This window comes from Magallana gigas, chromosome 7 (assembly GCF_963853765.1).
Source record: "Magallana gigas chromosome 7, xbMagGiga1.1, whole genome shotgun sequence".
Taxonomy (NCBI): domain Eukaryota; kingdom Metazoa; phylum Mollusca; class Bivalvia; order Ostreida; family Ostreidae; genus Magallana; species Magallana gigas.
Window position 1 is genome coordinate 41,670,854 of NC_088859.1, and position 20,529 is coordinate 41,691,382.

The 20,529-nt window shown below is 32.4% G+C and overlaps 2 protein-coding genes across 4 annotated transcripts in view; one reads left to right on the forward strand and one right to left on the reverse strand.

The window, feature by feature from the left end:
- Positions 1–23: 23 nt before the first annotated feature.
- Positions 24–12,751, forward strand: LOC105348496 (nucleotide sugar transporter SLC35D2). Its single transcript, XM_066065189.1, has 12 exons — positions 24–149; positions 3,268–3,301; positions 3,475–3,561; positions 3,750–3,817; positions 4,145–4,216; positions 4,624–4,692; positions 4,778–4,880; positions 5,107–5,199; positions 5,514–5,660; positions 5,910–5,992; positions 6,790–6,892; positions 10,991–12,751. Exons 1-12 carry the CDS (start codon positions 40–42, stop codon positions 11,015–11,017), a joined length of 996 nt encoding a protein of 331 aa, XP_065921261.1. The 5' UTR covers positions 24–39; the 3' UTR covers positions 11,018–12,751.
- Positions 12,752–15,558: 2,807 nt separating this feature from the next.
- Positions 15,559–20,529, reverse strand: part of LOC117684923 (heparan sulfate glucosamine 3-O-sulfotransferase 1-like) — a 30,775-nt gene continuing 25,804 nt past the window's right edge. For all 3 annotated transcript variants that reach the window (XM_066067214.1, XM_066067213.1, XM_066067215.1), the window contains one exon: positions 15,559–20,044. In XM_066067214.1, the coding sequence (XP_065923286.1) occupies positions 18,947–20,044 (1,098 nt within the window). In that variant the 3' untranslated portion in view covers positions 15,559–18,946. The remainder of the gene's footprint in view (positions 20,045–20,529) is intronic.

Consider the following 20,529-nt stretch of genomic DNA (forward strand, 5'->3'; position numbering starts at 1 on the left):
CGCGATTCATATTTTAAGTGCACTTCCGATGTAAACAACATGGAGGATGAGGTTGTTTCACTGTTTTCCAGAATTTCCTCTGCTCTTTTCTATGGTGTTTCGTCTTTTATGATAATTGTCGCCAACAAACTAACTTTGACATCTTATGGGTAAGATACCTGTGGTTTATTTCATTTAAAAGTAGCCTCCTTTAATGTTTACTTCCTTGTGAAAACTTCTGCTCATTTGGTCAATAATCCAGACTCCTTTGCTTCATATTGACACGTGTACATACTATGCTTTATCGTTCAAACGTTGATGTGAGCGCAGCAGGAATATTGCACATTTCTTGCATCATTGTTAACTATGTGATATTTTGACAATATCGTCTATTAACTTCAGATAAATTGAGAGATAGAGAGAGAGAGAGAGAGAGAGAGAGAGAGAGAGAGAGAGAGAGAGAGAGAGAGAATAACCATGATAACAGTTCTAAGTTGAAAATAAATCCTAACAAGATACATAATTTCATAGACTTTCTCCAACCTAAAACACTCCTTTGCTTTTGGATAGAATTGATCAGTCTGTAATATGTAGTTTGTGTTTAATTAAATCTGTAAACGATTTATAAGTATTGTTTTGTCTTCTTTTTTTTCCTTGTTGTTATCTGCCTTTTATTCTTCATGCAATTTACAACTGATATTGTCTCTTAACTTGCCTCAGACTTTCTCTAAGGCATGCTACCGACCTCAGAAAATCAAGTATGTTAAATTTACATGGAGATTGAGAGTCTCCATTTTCACCTGTAAACAAACTGCACCACTTCACATTATGGGGCTGGTGATGGTGTTTAAAAGACGGGTGCGTCTTTTTACCCCAAGGAACCCCAAGGATACCCCAAGGAACCCCAAGGAACCTCAATGATAGAAATTAATAACTATTAATACCAAAGGGGTCTCATTGGAGGTCAAGGGTCACCTCTTAGTACCCCAAGGATACCCCAATGAACCCCAAGGATACTCATAAGAACCCCAAAGAACCCCACTAATAGAAATTAATAACCAGTGATTGATACCCCAGGAGTCTCATTAAAATCAAGGGTCACCACAAGCAACCCCAAGGTACCCCAATGATAGAAATTAATAACTATTGATACCCAAGGGGTTTGGTTGGAATCAAAGGGTCACCAATTGGTACCTCAAGTAAACCGTAGGATTTTAACCCAAAGGATGCCCCAAGGAAACTCACAGATACCCCAATGATAGAAATTAATAACCATTGATACCCCAGGCCCTGAGGGGTCTCATTGGAATCCAAAGGTCACCCTTTGGTACCCCAAAGAACCCAAATAAATCCCAAGGATACCCATGAGAACCCCAAGGATACCCCTGAGAACCCCATAGATACCTCGATGATGGAAAGTAAATTTGATAACCAAAGCCGGTCTCATTAAATATCCAAGGGTCACCCCCGATACCCAAAGGAATCCCAAGGATACCCCAATTATAAAAATTGATAACTATTGATACCCCAGGATACGCATTGGAGTCCAAAGGTCAACTATTGATACCCCAAGGATACCTGTAGGAAGTTAGGAACCCCAAGGTACCCAAATGATAGAATTTAATAACCACCCCAATGGTTGTACTGTAAAACATATTACTAATTAATACTGAATGACTCCATGGAATATTATAAAAACATCTCTGGGTAACCCAAGGAACACTTATGATACCCCAATATATACTGGTATAATAAAAATAATGTTTCTCCTGACTTAAAATACCCGTTCACTTGGGATGAATTTAACAATTAGTGTTGTCAAATCAGTTGAAAATCATAATCGAGTACATGTATCTGTATGGTGTGTCAGGGATAACAATGAGTCCCCAGGGGTATCAAGAATTTGAAATTTGTATTATTAGGGTATCCTTGATGTTCTATGGGGTATCAAGTGTTATGAATATATTATAAGGGGATACCCTTATAATATATTCAGATTTCTTGGGGTATCCATTGCGTTCCCTGGGATACCTAGTGATTTGTCTGGGATATCAGAGAGGCCCAAAGTGTATCAAGAGATATAAAATTGTATTATTAGTGTATCCTTGGAGTTCCATAGGGTATCAAGAATTATAAAATTCATATTACCGATATAAGAGTATCCCTAGAGTATCCCTTGAGGTTCCTTGGGGTTCTATGGTGTATCAAGAGTTATAAATCTGTATCATTAGGGTATCTTTGGGGTTCCTTTGGGTATCAATGGGGTATCCTTGGGGTACAGAGGGGTGACCCTTGCACTCTAATGAGACCCCCTTGGGTATTAATAGGTATTAATTTCTATCATTGGGGTTCCTTGGGGTTCCTTGGGGTAAAAAGACGTACCTGGTCATTCATTGGAATTTTTTCAAACTAGGAGCTACAGACCTGCAGCTATAAAGTATGGAACTTGTGCGTATATATCATCCCTTTATCTAAGGCAAAAGAAATTAAAAACTTATCATCTGAGGGATTGCAGTTATCACTCAGTTAATGAGTACAGGCAGTACAGATGTTTGATCCACCTCTCGAGTCTGATCCACCTCTAAATTCAATGTGGGAAATATAGCGGGAGATCACTGTGACGTTGTACATATCATTACATTTGCTTTGTGTATGTATCTCGACACAATTCAAAGGAATGAAAGCATGTAGAAATTCTCTTGGTTCTTACCAAAGCATGTGCATTGCCCAAAACATGTCTTCAAACCTCAAGGGACCATAAATTACGAGTTAAATGGTAGTCATTCTTAATAAATCTGTAGTTTTAACTCGTTCTTTATCTTGAGCACTGAATCTCAGAGCTTGCTTTGCCCACTGGTGCTGTTAAAATTGTTTTTAAAGAATACGGGCAAAAATTATTGTGTGCACACAACAGAGTATGAAATGATATGTCATTTGTTTAACCATCTTTAATAGCTAGCCAAGGGTTTCCGATACACTATGCTTCTCATAGATTCCTCCCCCTTATTTGATCTTTACTTTGAAGATTGCATATCAACGTTCCAGGTTCTTTCCTCTAGTAGAAGTCCAGGGGTTGGTCACGGCATCAAATGTAACAGGATGGGAAAAATAATGACAAACCAGACTTTGATCTTCTAAATCTCTAGTCAGGTGCTTTACCTACTGAGCTACCTGGTTTGGTTAATTAATAAATTCATGTAGATAACTATAGGGAAAGGAATTCCCTGGACATTCTCTCAGAATATACTGATTTTTCACCATTCAGACCTTCGTCTTTTTATTTTGTAGCTTCCCATCATTCCAGTTCCTGGCCCTTGGTCAGGTATGATCATTGTTGACTTTTAAATGAATCCATGAGTTTGATATTATTTAACAATATAAATCAATCTTGCACTGCATCCACCAATGCAAATAAATTGATTTCATTTCATTTGTTTCAAAAGATTTTGTCGCTAAAAAGCTATTAAATGTCTTTAATCATTTTTTTCTTTGCAGATGACAACAGGCATTGTTGTTCTATTTATTGCAAAGCAGATTGGTTTGGTGGATTTTCCTGGATTTTCATTCAGTATATTTTGGAAAGTAAGTTACTTATCTTTCTTCATATACATTGTTCATGATTTTTTCAGTCTCTCTGCCGTATATAGTATTACTGGGGATTGAAAATTGCATGTACACACCTCTAGTACAAATACAAAGAGATGAAATTTATGAAAGACAAGTAACTTTCAGTATGAATAAAATTTATCTGCATATATTTTTTTTTTTAGATATGGCCTTTACCATTTATTTTCATAGGCAACCTAATATGTGGCTTAGGTGGAACTCAGAGACTGAAGTAGGTTATATTACATCTGACTTATACAAATGCATGTCAATTTAATACATAACATAAGTAATAATCTTGACCTAGTACATATAAGTAATAACGTTAGACAAAACATACACTGCCTTTTTATGATGTTCTTATTATGAAAGCTTTGTTCAAATTTATTTTAGATTTCAATTACATTTTGCATGTTAATGAATTAACAAAGGGCTATAGAATATTTCTTAAAGAGCTTTTTGAACCCTGTTTGCAAAACCTTCTAGAAATCAATGTGAAGTATTTGTGTTATTTTTTCTGAGTGTGCTTTTTCTTGACTTTTTTTCTGGTCTCTTTCAGTCTTCCAATGTTTACAATTCTGAGGAGATTCACCATTCTGTTTACAATGATTGCTGAATACTATGTCCTAAAGTAAGAGCAGCAATGGATCATTTGTTTTTTATAGAAACTATTGCAGCTATTATTTCAATCATTATGAATAGCAAACACTGTCTAGATAAGATCTCTATTCAACTTTTTGGGTGTATAAAATACAGTTTGATATGAAACAAATAGAAATGATGTATATTTTTACTTAGAAGCCTATTTTAATAATATAATTCTATAATAACTATGGAGGGATACATTACTTTAAATGTTGAAAAACAAATTAAATGAAAAAGTTTAAAGAAATTAATGGTAAACCTTATTGTTTAAACTCGATTAATTATATGGCTCCGATACAATCTAATTGTATCTAAAATATTCTAATGATGTTAAAGGGGAATGTGAATACTACCGTTAATGACTTTGTCACACAAAAATGCATAATCTTTCAGTGTAAAGGCATCCAGGACCGTACAGTTCACAGTTTTTCTGATGATATTTGGGGCTCTAGTTGCAGCAAGGTGAGTTAAAACACTTTTTGATTGAATTAATCACTTTGTAATTTATTAGTATATGGTAATCATGGAGATATTTTTTTTGATACAGTGGTGATCTGACCTTTGACCCCATTGGTTATGTCATGATTTTACTCAATGATGTCTTCACAGCTGCCAATGGTGTCTATTTCAAGAAAAAACTTGATGCCAAGGTATGGACACCTAAATGTTATTCCATGACTTAAACTTGAAATTCGTTGAATTTTACTGAAAATTAAGGCAATGATATTACGGGTATATATTTTATTTTAAACCACATTAATGACTACCGGTATATGTTTTACTGGCACATTGCAAGCAAATGTGTTTCAATTTAAGCAAATATCAAGGGACAAGAAAACAATTAAAGAAACTTGTTATTTATATAATGTGTTTTAGGATCTTGGGAAGTATGGGCTACTGTTTTACAACTCCCTTTTCATGATCTTACCAGTGGCTTTGTTTGCTTGGTATAGTGGAGATATTAAAAAGGTCAGTACTCTTGTCATGTACTCTCAATGTGCAGATAACAAATTAATTCAAAATGGAATAAAAATTCTTCCATTTTTGATATCCATGAAATCAAAAACGGTAAACAGGATAATGTACCATGACTATTATGAATATTGTTTTTTACTACTAGTTTTTATATGATTTGCTTATGTTTTATATATATTGATTTTTGGCAATTTTGAAAGAAGATTGAATTGTGATATGAATTTATAATTCTCACTTTGCTTTAAAAGAATTCTTAAATATGAGTAAAAGATTCTTGTTGACTGTGATTTGTGTTCTACCTTTCACAGGGGCTGGCCTTCAAGGACTGGGGAAACCCCTGGTTCTTGCTGCAGTTCTTGATGTCCTGTACAATGGGGTTTGTCCTGAACTATTCCATTGTTCTCTGCACTCACTGCAACTCAGCACTCACCACAAATATTGTTGGCGTATTAAAGGTGATTATAGATGAATAACTCTGTACTACTATTTTTGCTTGGTTTAATGTCTGAAATGACTTGTATGTGCCTTAGAAATGATAAATCGATTCATTAAATTAGCTTAGTACTTGGTTTATACTAATTCTAAGCTATAATAAAGAATCACTATTAGAATGAATTGTAATAAAGAAAAAGTCTTCAGATGTGTAGATATTTTCATATATCATTTGAATAATAATAAAAGATGGTTATTAATTCTGTTTTCAGAATCTTTTAGTGACCTACATAGGAATGTTTCTCGGAGGTGACTACATCTTCAGCTGGATCAATTTCATTGGTTTAAACATCAGGTAACTCATTCATATGTAAAAATATCTTTGTAAACTGTTATGAAATTGGTTGTTTTTTTCTGGAAATATGATAATATAGTAGTAGTAGTTTAGTAGTGGTAGTAGTTTATTGGCATATACATTACATACATTGCCATAGCATACAATTTAACAGTACTTTACTATAATTGTGGGTACGGATGGGAGGCAGGTTATATAAATATATATATATAAGGTATAAAGTGGATAAAAAAATACCAAAAAGACAAACAAAGCAGTAGTTATATATAAACTTAATTTATGCTTATTCACGTCTGATGGTAAAATATATATATATAATAATAATCTTTAAATGTGTACTTTGCCCCCACCACATGCATGGTGGTAATGCACACTACAGTCTCTCTCTGGCTTGCTGTGTGTTTTATACTTTCACACTAACCTGTTACCAGCTTGTAGCCTATCCTTGTTTTAATTTATAGAAGTAGAGGGAGTATAACACTGAAATTATACACCTTTTCATTAAATATTAAAATACAGGTTTACTTACAAATTAATTAACATCTTTCTTTAATTACTGTTGTATAAAATTTTGTGGAATAATTCTATTATTATTTTCCAAAAGAAATCTAGCTTGGATTTCAATTTGAGATGCAATTCAACATTTATGTGTATTTACTTTTGTGAAGTGATATTTAATGATCGTTTCCCCCTTATTTTACAAAGAATTTTATGAGAGAAAGTTTTGTCATAGTGAGAGATATCTATCTTACCAAGCAGGACAATGTACCTTAAACCTTTTTTATTATATTTTTCAGTGTATCTGGGAGTATAGTATACAGCTATGTTACCTTCAAACGACCTCCAACTAAAACAGTGGTTGTGGAGGAGCCCAAGAATCCAGCAAAACTTTTACAAACGGTGTAGTACTCTAATGAGTCAGATTTCTACTTATTTCAGTTTGATGTTTTGACAATTGTTCAAGAAGATATGCTGTACTCTGTCCCAAGTTTCTGCTTCCAGCACTTTTTGCTTAATATTTTCAGTAATCATAAATACCTTTGTGCCCTGCAAACTACGTTTTTCCTCTAGAATGAAAAAGTCCAGATTCACTGTTTTAAAATGCCCCTCTACTGCTTCAGGTTTCAGTACACAACCAAAAATAGAAATCTATGGGGATTTTGCATTGCAGCAGACATAAAAACACCCAGATGATGTTGAAAAATTGTGCGAGGTGTTATAAGTAATTCTGAATGGAGGAAAGATGTTAACATTTCTCATTATAAATCTTCGTAACAAAATTGTTTTTTATCATGTTAATTTCTCTGGGTAAAAATAGATGATGTGTCGATGAAGAAATCATGGAGTTTTTCCCGTTATATTAATTTTAAGTGTACTTCTTTGACAGGTATGTGTATTTTTTGTTAAAATTTGTCAAATTGTGATGAAAGCAGTAACCTGGGATAGACTTTAGTTTTATAACATGTAATCGTTGAATATTTATCACAGTGGGTATTCATGGATGCATTCCATAAACATTCATTGATGGGATGTACTGTATCAGTATATTTAACTAAATGTATCATTTTACTTCTTTTAACGTAGCTCGCGGGTTTGCTGACATCACAATAGGATTCGACGTAAAGAGTTGACCAACATAGCAAACTCATAAATTTCTTTTAAAAATAAAAAATGAACTTTAGAAACAGTAAATGAAATATTTCAAAAAGCTAAAATGCAGTTTATACAAACATTTATAATTATCAAGTGCTAAAAATTTAACGACGTGACATACATTGTCGCATTTAGTTCTATAAGGTATGAGTGTGCGTTGGAACTCTTTCATCTAAAATCATGTTTAGTCAAGTACATTTTAAATAAATTGAACCGTATGCATTACAATTATAAATTTTACAATTATAAATTCTGTATTCTCAAATACCGATCTAACTATTAAATTATTTTGGATTTAGCTAGTTATCATATACGATTACAAAATTATTAATATGTCCATAGTTGTATGGTAATTATTTTTGCATTAATATAGGTTTTTAGGTCACCTGAGTCACTCAGGTGACCTATTGCAATTGGTCTTCGTCCGTCGTCGTGCGTTGTGCGTCTGTGCGTCGTGCGTTAACAATTCTACATTTTTAACTTCTTCTTGAAAACTACCAGGCCAATCGTTATCATTTTTGGTGTAAAGCATCTCTATGGTAAGAAGAATCTAAATTGTGAAATTCATGGCTCTACCACCCTTGTGGTGCCACGGGCGGGGCCAAATATGCAAAAAAAGCCAAATTTTCAAAAATCTTCTTCTCTACTCCCACGCATGTGAGGAAAAAACCAGTTGCATGGTTATGATGTCCATGAAGCCCTCTACCAAAATTGTGAAATTTATGGCCCCAGGGTCAGGGGTTCTGGCTCTAGGGTGGGGCCAATATGGCCATATTGTAAAAATGTATTAAATCTTAGAAAATCTTCTTCTTTACTACCATATATATTTTTAAAAAACTAAATGCATGATTATGATATCCATGAAGCCCTCTACCTAAATTGTGAAAATTATGACCCCTGGGTCAGGGGTTCAGGATCTAAGGTGGGGCCAATATGGCCAAATAGTAAAAATGTATTAAATCTTAGAAAATCTTCTTTTCTACTCCCATATATATTTGTTAAAAACTTAATGCATAATTATGATGTCCATGAGGCCCTCTATCAAAATTATGAAATTCATGACCCCTGGGTCAGGGGTTCAGGCTCTAGGGTGGGGCCAATGTGGCCAAATAGTAAAAATGTATTAAATCTTAGAAAATCTTCTTCTCTACTCCCATATATATTTGTTAAAAACTAAATGCATGATTATGATGTCCATGAGGCCCTCTATTAAAATTGTGAAATTCATGACCCATGGGACAGGGGTTCAGGCTCTAGGGTGGGGCCAATATGGCCATATAGTAAAACTGTTTTAAATCTTAGAAAATCTTCTTCTCTACTCCCATATATATTTGTTAAAAACTAAATGCATGATTATGATGTCCATGAGGCCCTGTATTAAAATTGTGAAATTCATGACCCATGGGTCAGGGGTTCAGGCTCTAGGGTGGGGCCAATATGGCCATATAGTAAAACTGTTTTAAATCTTAAAAAATCTTCTTCTCTACTCCCACACATGTGAGCAAAAAACTGAATACATGGTTATGATGTCCATGAGGCCCTCTACTTAAACTGTGAAATTCACGACCCCTGTTAGGTGTTCAGGCTCTAGGGTGGGGCCAATATGGCCATATAGTAAAAGTGTTTTAAATCTTAAAAAATCTTCTTCTCTACTCCCACACATGTGGGCAAAAAACTGAATACATGGTAATGATATCCACAATCTCCTTTACCTAAATTGTGAAATTCATGGCCCCTTGGTCAGGGGTTCAGGACATGAAGAGGGGGGGGGGGCACAATATGGCAATATAGTGTTAATGCATATAATTTTCTTCTCTATTCTCACACATCTGTATTAAAAAAAACTGACTAATAATTATGTTTACCAGGAAGTCCTCTACTGAAATTTTAATTTTCATGTCCCCTCAAGGATGGGTTTTGACTCTAGGACAGGGCCAAAATGGATGTATAGATTTGAATGCATATAACGTTAAAAAATTATCTTCTTTACTCCCACACACCTGAAAGGAAAACTGAATTCATGATCTTGTAGACCAGATCTTAGTTTTTCACCAAAATTATAGGTTTCACAGTTCTTTTTGAAATGTGGTCGTCATTACAAATTTATAATTTTTCTACTGCAGTATGAAACCTAATTAATTAGATGCATATATGAGGCTCCGTGACAAGTTTGTGTATAGGATGTATGCTACTCAGGTGATCGTTAAGGCCAATTGGCCTCTTGTTGTAAAATCTTTTAAATCTTTAAAGTTGTTTTGTTAAAAATTGACTTAGAACACATATTGATTATTTTTTATGAATTGATTCAAAATTATCTCTTCTGTTATTGTGTTGAGTAAAATTAAGTTTGTCTAGATCGTTTAAAAGTTTGGAGCATAGTTTTGAAATGCAGTTTTCGACTAAGATATGCATTTTATTTTTTATTTCATTGAAATGGCGTTGCATGATTTTACCAGTGACACTGTGTTTGAATCATGATAACATTATTACCACGGAGACGCATCTCAAATTAATTTTAAAAATAAAACTCTGAAACCTATCAATCACACGGACAAATTTTCAGGGTAGGTTTTAATTCTCATAAGCAGTAAACCTGCGAGCTACCTTAAACATTATATAGTAAGTAGGATGCAATGTCTTAAATAATTATATTTTCTTTAGAATTTGGGATGTGTATAAAACCCCTCAAAATTCCTGCAATCACCCATGAACCTTTTTCAAAACATGTATATATTATGATTAATTTGCCATGCATTAATCAAGAACTGCTTACACAAAAAGAATATGAAGCAATAAATCAATCTACTTCTCTACTTAAAGATGCTTGATATTTTGTATCCATTGTATTTGTTGTTAGTTTATAGACTCAGGTGAATCTCAATCTGATATGAAATCCATATTTATTCTACAATGCTCAGATCATGGCAACATAAATTCACAACAATGTAAAAGTTACATACATTGTACTTCATATTATTCCCATCAATCAGTTTTAGGGAGTCAGTTTTTTTTGTAACTTTAAACATTGTTAGGTACTTGTATTTTGACTATAAGATATTAGATGTACCAGTATTGTATTCATCGAATGATTCTTTCATTTTTACATGTACATTTGTATTTATAAAGTTTGGGGAATTCACTGTGGTTAAAACTATTTTTTTTGTTTATTTAGAAAGATTACAATGTATTCTAATATATGGTACATGTATTTGCTGTTATTGAAATTAGTAGTTAATCATATCAAATTAACAGTCAAATTTACAGAATTACAGATCTTAAGCGTGCATGTACTGTATCATAATGCATTTATATGATTAAAATATGTTTGATTTTGCATGCATGCAGGAATGTGTTAAAGTCAAGTGGGTATAGATACAGTTGTTTTATTTTTTTACTTTTGTTGATTGATTATCATTTGTTTAATTGGAATGGTTTTCTTTTTTTTTTTTGTTTACCGCAATTCATTTCAATTGGAAAAACAGAGAAATGTCTATGCACACTGTTACTAGAATATCTATAGATTCATTTCAAAAAGATGTTCATATTGAACTTTCTGATTTTTCAAAATAAAAAATGAGGAATATAACAATTATAACCTGGTATTTTTATGAAACAATTTTAGATCTGTTGTTTTTATCAGTACATGTTTCCCACAGTGATCTCAATTAATTTCCAATTATTTGTTGCTTTTGGTTAACAAGATACTCATGATACTGTGAACAAGCACCTGTAATATGTGACTGTAATCTTATATAATGATAATAATTGTAAAAAATATATAAAATGTTTTAGTCTTAGAAACAGTCATAATTGAAACAAATCAGAAAATATGCTGGTGAGAAAAAACCCATGAAAAAAAGATTTTAGATAATTTTACTGGGATAGTTTGTATCATTATGAAGCAGTGCATATTGCATGATATCCTGACTATAGGCATTATACCCATGTCTCTTACAGTGATTCAGTTCAGAGCATTTTTAGGGAGGGTTTTTTCTTTATAGATGGATGTATTTAATAAATATTTATGGTGATTGATGAAAAATAACATTTGTCTGATAATAGATTTACACTGGAATCTCTAAATTCTCACACCATTCAAACCCACAAACTTAACAAGACTTTGGCAATGTACCACCACCATTTTTTCATCTTCCCAAGTCAAGGGTTACTGATCCGCTCCGCTCTACATAAACCCTTGACCAAAAAGACAACACACATGCGGGCTAATGATTACGCCATCTAGTGAGAGTACTCATTTTGAACTTTCGTGACCTCTTGTTCTGACCAATCAAAGAATGCGTTATAAACAGAAACAGTATAGCAATATGGCTGCTCCCACGAACAAAATCAAATTCGTAGAAAATATTGATTCACTCGGACTAAAAACTGACAACAGTAAGTCAAATACTTACTATTTTGTCTCTAATTTATTTGACAATGGTTCAACATTGATCAATTCACTATTAACATCATTATTAAAACAACGTTTCTTATTGGATCATGCAAACCCGCCAACCAGCGTGAGAGGTTTCTAACCCTGTCAAACTCTGCCTATTCGGTCAAGGGTTTATGTAGAGCAGAGCTGATCAGAAATCATTTCAAATGAGTTATGATGAGTTTTATTATGATGTCACATACGTTGAAGGCTGTTAAAGTGCAACATCTAAAGCAAAAATCAAAGTTCAGGCTTGTGGCTGTTACAGTGGCTCTTCCATTTATTTGAACTATCTTAGGATAATACAGAATTTTGAAGTATAATTCACATTTGCAGACAAGGCAAAAAGTTGAAAATAAAAATGTGCTGTATTCAATATGTCTGCACGGCTGGTGTGTTATAGGACTGACAATACCCTAAAATAAGCAGTCAATGCTTAAAACAATGCTAGTTATAGTTGTATGGCCACAAATAGAGTATCATGCAAGATAAAATAGGAGGTGAGCAGTGTGGCCCATAAGCCTCATGTTTATTTTATATGACAGCTAATATATATGTAATTTACTTGGTATTATCAATTTTGCTTTTGAGTTTACATATGAATATATATATATTTTTATTTCCAAAAGATTAAAAATTAATATAATCCAAAATAGAATTTAAAATACTGCCATTGTTATCATTATTCAAGTATAATGTTTTTTAATATAATTTTTCTTCAATGCAAACATTGAGGAGTTATCAATAATATATAATAAAAAATGATTTGAACTGATTTTGTTTTATTTTCAAAGTATATTGGCATTGATATGCTACAGAAAAAATCATTTAGTACGAATAAGGATATTATGAAATCTCGTACATAGCAAAGTTTTTTTGAATCGCTTGTAAATTTCTTAACAAATCTTTGGAAAAATTAACGGTTATAAAGAATTCGGATATAACAAATTTATGGATACAGCAAACTGATTTTGAGTCCTGTAAAGGTAAATATTAACGAAATTTAACACTTTTATAACGAATTACTTTACAGTTTAAAAAGTATGCATTACTTTTTAACATTATAGTTTGAATGAATTTATTTTCACATAAATTCTTTAATTCCCAATCACATTATTACTGGTAAAGGTATAAAAAAAAAGTGCATTTTCATTTTAACCCTCAAGTACCAAAAAATGTAGTCTGGTGAAAGAAAAAATGTATATAGTGAATTCGCTATGGTTATTACAAATGTATTGCAAATTCGTAATACAGATATAAAGGATTCAATATAATGAAGAAAATCCATTGGTCCCTAGGACTTAATTGCTATAGCTGAGTTTTAATGTATATGCATCAAAATTGACTTCTATTTGCAGCAACATTACCCGTATTTTCCGGGGCATACGCCGATGTGGGGCATAAGCCGAATTGCTCATTTTTAGACAAAATTCAGAAAAAATCCTTAGACTGGCCGATTTGGGGGATTGGCCGAATTTCAATCGAAGATTACTATAGTGAAAGTATGACCGCTGATTAAGAAAGCCATTGCCGGTATAAACACTCTCAGGAATATCAATATAGAAAGTTAAAAGAGTAATTATAATTATTTAATTAGCTTAAACGAATATATTTTTAGCAATTTTAAAAAATAGAACAATCTGGCTCAATCACGTCTGTGTTTTGTGGATGATTGATCTCTTCCGTATTTCCGTATTCCGTATAGTTCACATAATATAATTTTATTGCAACACCTACCCCCATGAACTTGTATAATATACTATGTATACTATGTTTCTAAACATTTTGTATTTCATTGATAACAGCTACATTTAATTTTCATTTGATCAAGTTATACTTTGAAAGCTATACGTAAAATACTGGGTATGGCGTCCATTATCTCAAACACGTGGTTTCATTTTCAAATAGAGTTATCTCCCGTAATCGTTAATAATGAGAAATGGAAATACCCTGAAAATTATTTAAATTATGTTTTTTTCTTTAAATTACTTAAGAAGTGACTTGTCGTTTTGCAAGAAAGTTGTATTCCTAACAAACACAGTTAATGCAACAAAGTGTAACGGTTGGTCTGAGGTATACACTACGCTATCATTTATTGTGCCCGCAGGCTGTGTCTAAGACACGGGTTTCACACCTTTGTATACACACGACACCAGAATACCGTTATTTCAACTAACAGGAGATTAATTGTACCGAATAAAGTATTTGATTTATTCTACACCCAAGACCACTGATTCCTACAAACGCTGCCATGAAAGAATCACAAAAATCAAGATGATGCAATTTATTACCATGAATCAACGAGCATAGTACTGAATGCACTGATGTCATTCTTAAATATCTATTCTTAATTTCACTTTTTCACTTTAAAACCAAACTGCACACATTCATAATACCGGGGATTGCAATATTCGTTATATCACAGTCTTCCGTAATATTACTTTCTACACGGTTTCGTTTTCTTTTTTTAGTATGCGACAATAGTTTCCTCGTTTCATACACGAGCGATTTCGGATTAGTTTATATAATGAAACATGGATATGGAAAAAAGACATTCTTTTGATTTTGGATTGTAAAGAAAATATAGTGTATATTTTATTGAATCGCAATGAAAATATCGCGTATATTTTATTATTTATTATGTTACATATTAACGAAAATTATCAACGAGACAACTATCGAACAATAGTTTCAATGGATGAAAAAAAAAACAACCTCTCATAATAAATGATGGATAAAAGCAGTGGATTTGGGATTTTACTGTCTGATTTTTTAACTTTGGGACTACGATAAGCCGATATGGGGGATAGGCCGAATCTCGCGCATCGGTGAAAAAAAATACCGGCGTATGCCCCGAAAAATACGGTATTTAAAAATTAACTTTTGATAAACTGGTTCACAACAACTAATGTTTGTGACCATGAAAGCGTTATCCAGACCAGTGTTGTTATAACAACCATACAACAAGGACTAGCTGGTTCACAGCGAGAAATATTTGTGATAGCAAGGCTCTCGCTAACCTCGCAAAATTTTCTCAGACGAAAATAAAAGTTGGTTTACAGTATGATAACAAACTTATAGTACTAAAAGTAATTTTAATTAAAAACCTTGTAATAATTGTCTGACCTTGACCTTCCCTATGACCTTAAACATATCAAACATATTTTGTATTAGCTCAGGTCAGGAACAAGGTGCATTTCTTTAAATTAGTACAAGTATATTCAATATATGTTTAAAATGAAAAAAATTCCCAGAAAAATAATAGCATCGGAATTTCCTGATAAAATGAACATCTTCACAGTGTCCTCAACACCTACAAAGTTTTTTAAAATTCTGTGCAGTGGTTTAAGCAGGGTACAATTACAAGTTTTTCAATTACTCCTTGAGAATGTGAAGACATTTTGATAGAAACATGACTTTTCCTTGTGAAAAAATTGCAGCTTTTCTTTTCTTCCTAGGAAAAAATAAAGTTACACTATTATCAATAAATATGACTTTATTGGTAGTACACATAGTATACACTTAACAGTTCAACAAACAAACCCGTTTTTTTTAAAGTTTTGCACTGAAATTGAGGATCCCTAAAACGGGCCTTCTGTAAATTCTTGTACAATTCAACAATAAAAAATTGCCTAGTATGATTAGCATAATATTAATATACATGTATATTCATATATAAACATTATCATGACATTTCTACTGAATACAGTAAAACACGGTTATAGCGAACACGCTTATAAAGAATTGACACTTACAGCGAAGTGATTTTCATTCCCGGTGACTATATTACATGTTGTAAACTTGATGGATATAACGAATTACGCTTTTAACGAAGCAAAATCACCCGTCCCTGACGCTTCGTTATAACCGTGTTTTACTGTATTATTCTTGAGTCTCCTTATTGATAAATTCCAAGGATTTCTCTTCAACTTCATGTTAAATAAGGCTATCTAAACTGCATGAATAAAATATATTCTAATTAAACCAGCTTATATAACACTGGTGACAAAGACTCCGAAGTTTTTCAAAACAATTCTCATGGTCAGGGGTCCCAGAGTCCAAGTTACAATGGCTATAAGACTGTCTAGCAGCTACAATGTAGTCATCCCTAATTAATTAACTGACACAAAAAAAAATGGGCTTTATTATTGCAGTCAATTGCAGATATTACTGGACAATAATATTACAAATGGAATATATTACTACTGTTGGAGGAAGTCATAATGCTGTTTAATGCTACCATGGGTTTTACATTTATTGGAGTGGACCAAGAAATTTCCAACCAAAGTAAAAAACCAGTAGTCTGGCACTGCATATACTTCATTCTAGATCAAATACTCAAACATGAGCTTATATTTATTTGTAAAAATGTTTTTCAAACCATCAAAAATGTAGCTAAACTTTTCATTCCTTGCACATTTCTGCTCTCACTAGCTGATCTTGCTCACCGAGTGTTTTCATTAGCTATGTCAGTGAAGAAACTTGCCTTCATAACCAAAATATGATCTTAATATAAAATAAATTTAAAGTAATAATGCAAAATAAGTCTATATACATGTATACCTTAAGTACAAATATAAAGTAAAAGTGTCCAACAAAACAAATTGTACAAATGTGTTCCTGTAAAACAAAATGTCTCAACCTAAATAAATCATTGTTAATACATGTATATATTACCTGATTGATTTACCTGAATAATGGACAAGCGACATAATGTCTGTATGACAATTTTGTAATATGTTTGTTATGTTTCTCTATGTTATGGCAGAAAGTCGCCTATAAAAATGTCTGTTTGCCTTCTCTCTACTCAATGTTCATAATTTATGTTAACTGGAAGGGAAATTACAATTTTTTTTCTCTCTTAAAAGATTTAAACAGAATATAAACCAGCAAACAAATGTATTTTGCAAAAAATGTACAATATGCTCAGAAGATTTATAAAAATATTAAAAGTGACTACTTGTCAAACTACTAAATAGGAATTATATTTGGCTGTGTATTCTATTTAGCATTTTTGGCATAAAGCAGCTGTCGCTAAATAGAGTACATCGCTAAATGACATGCATGCATGTATTTATATAGGTTCTTTCACAAATATGCTCATTAAAATACATGCTAACTTTTTGAAAAATCAATTTCTACCAAAAATCATAGATAATGAATAGAATGTGTTTACAGTACGGTTCATTTAAGATAAAAACAACTTACATTGTAGGCCTTTTATCAAAAACAAAGCACAACAGGTGTGGCTATAGTTTACAAACAAAATGTAAACACAACAGCCTTCACTTGACACAATGTACAACCAGAGACTGATTAACATTCTCCATTATGAGCAAAATACCATAAAATATAAATATCAACAAATGTATCTCAATTTTGTGTAATGATATAAAATGAATGTACATGTATATAAAAACTGGAAGAGATGCATGGAGTTTTCAGATTACATTAGGCATCCCAGCATTACAAAATGTGTTCATGAAATACTCTAAAAATACTAGTACATTAAATGAAAAGGTTTCCAAGACTGCATGCATTTTTTAATATAGTTTTAAAAAACTGGTCATCAAATTTAATGAACAAAATTAAATATTTCATTAAAGTGTATGTGTAAAATTCTTAATCTTTCATTATGAAAGGAATAAAATTCAAAGCAATGTGTACAGTTGCTTATAAAGACAACAAGCAGAATTGTTTATATATCTTGGCAAGTAGAAATCACAATGCATGGTTCTTAATATAAGAACTCAATGATACATTATTCTGTAAAGTAGAAGAAGGATATAATAACCCTTCAGAACTATAGTAAAAACTGGTTAATATCCTCCAATATTGTACAGATATTCAATTAAAGCACATGTATGGTACTATTGTTAGATTCTCTCTTCTTATAGTGCCAGCAACCACTTTATTGTTTACAAAGTGTCTACTGTTCTTAACTGATGGGGTAATCCAAAGAACCAATATCTTTTCTGCTGCCTAATTAACATGTGTTAAATACTACTGCATCACACTAAAGATTCTAGCACTTCACACACAGGAAACATTATACATGTACTTTCAAAACAAATATAGCAGGAAATCCTCCTCGGAACCCTTTCCTCACTAACCTTGACAATTACAGGCCATGGACTGTTCTAAAATTTAAAAGTCTGTATGTACACATTAATGCATTCAGAAAAAAATATAAATAGTTTATTGAACATGTGATGAACTGTAAATTTGCAAATGTGTGAATAAATAAAAAGAAAAATTCATGCAGTTTTGTTATCATCTGAGCAAAAAATAAAAAAGAAGGAAAAAAAACAACCACTTATACAGTATAGAATTACAGCCACTCAGTTGAACAACAGCAAATTCAATTTGACTTCTTTAGAATTTCAAGAGTTAATTCCAAGAAAAATGTCCAGATATATGATAAATAATTAATCATATAGGTACTTATGTTCAGTTCAAGGATAAACATTTTCACAACCTTTCATAACGAAAATTAAGAAAACAATACTGCAAGGTAAATTGCAAAACATTAATTACTTCTTGTTGAGTTTCTTTTTCTACAGAACTGATGCAATGTACATTAAAATTCACTTATTACAAACTCAGATATGAGGAATTTGCTGTATTAATGACGTTTTCTCTTTCAGTATCTCTCATATAATATAAATTCCTACATGTACTAATATGTGGATGATTATAAAGATTATTTATTAAAAGGGATAATAAATTGATATTTTTGCAGGATTTTCTTATGACTAAATCTTATTGCATGGGTACACTTGTTAATCACTATAATAAATGCAAGTTAAATTAACTAAATTCTATGAAATATTGTGATTGCTCACAGGAATGCTATTATAAACTCCTTAATTCTTTTTTTTAATAGATCTCTTTCCCACTGCTTTAGGCCACTGGAAGGTTTTGTTGACCAACTTGAAGAACTTTTGATTGTAAGGTTCAAAGAACTCATTCAGTTGATCGACAACATCTGGGTCAATCTTTGGATGAGGTCTACCTTTAGTCCTGTTTAAGCATTTGTGGGCACCATTTTCTCTATTGATACAATAAAATCCTTTCTTTCTGTCAAAAACAAAATGGTCCTCTTGAATGTAGTGACGCAGTCCTAGAAAAGTCTCCACTTTCTCTAATTCTTCAAATGGATGCAACACTAAATTGTCTCCATCCACAATATGAATCTGTTCCAAAGGGAAGTATTTCAGCCACCTTTTGGTGTGAATGTAATACAGGGAACGATTAATGGCTTTGTAATTAATCCTCACATTTCCAGTCATAGAGTCAATAGCTAAATCCTCAAATTCTTCCATTTCCATATTTTTATCAATGCGATTCTCCTTGATCTGGGCATAGTCGGATACAGCACGATAAAATGGATCCTTCACAATCAGCAAAAGTTTGATGGAAGAGTTCATCAGTTTGACTCGACTGGGTGTGTTCCAATCCACAAAGTAGTTTGGTGATTTTTCTATGGTGATCTGCTCTTCAAAAGACTGGGGCATCCTTCTCCGATACCATTCCACACCTTTGCTATAATTTTCATTGTTGTCAAAGAAATGGATTTCATCTGGAGAAACCTGAACATCAGGGTGAATTTTGAGGAATTGAAGCAAGGCTCTGGTTCCACCTTTACGGACACCTATAATGATGCAGTGTGGAAGCCTTCGTTTTGAATGAGCTATTTTCAAGTTCTTTGGATAATGAAGTCTGTTCTGTGGTTTTGATGTAAACTGCATTGATTTGTTGTTGGTGCAAACTTTGGATTGAAAATTTCCCCCAATACATGCTACTAAAACAAATGCTGTGGACAAGATCAAAATGCAAACAAATGCAGAAATATTTTTCTTGGTGAGATGTGAGGCAAGGTAAGCACAAAATGTCTTCTTGGAACTCGCATTTTCTGCTTCTACGGGAACAGCAGTATATTTTATTTTATTATGGACCATGCTCTGAAAAGTAAAGTGGAATTTTAATTATTGTTGTCAAATCTTTTTGATAATATTCATTAAATAAAGACACATATAATGTAGATAAATATTAACAATTTTCTAAGTCTTTGGTCACACCAATTTAACTTCTTGGTCATTGGACATCTGATGAAAAAAGTATGAGCAGAGGATCAATTAAATATACTGTAATAAAAGTATTGTTTTCTTACTGTTTTATAAATTAAAACAATTTGAACTACAAAAAATAGAGTGGAAATAGAACAGAATTTACTGGATGCAGGAAATTTAAAATAGCATTACTTGTATATAGTTTGTAAATATGAGCATGCGGGTGTGACAAGCAAGAAATTAAATTGGTGTGGCCCCAAGAGCTCTTTACAAGGACCAGAACTTTCTACTGTTGCAATCTGATTACCCTTTAAAACATAATATACCAGAGACTGGCAGAGATTGATGTCAACTTTTATGAAATCTTATCTTAAATA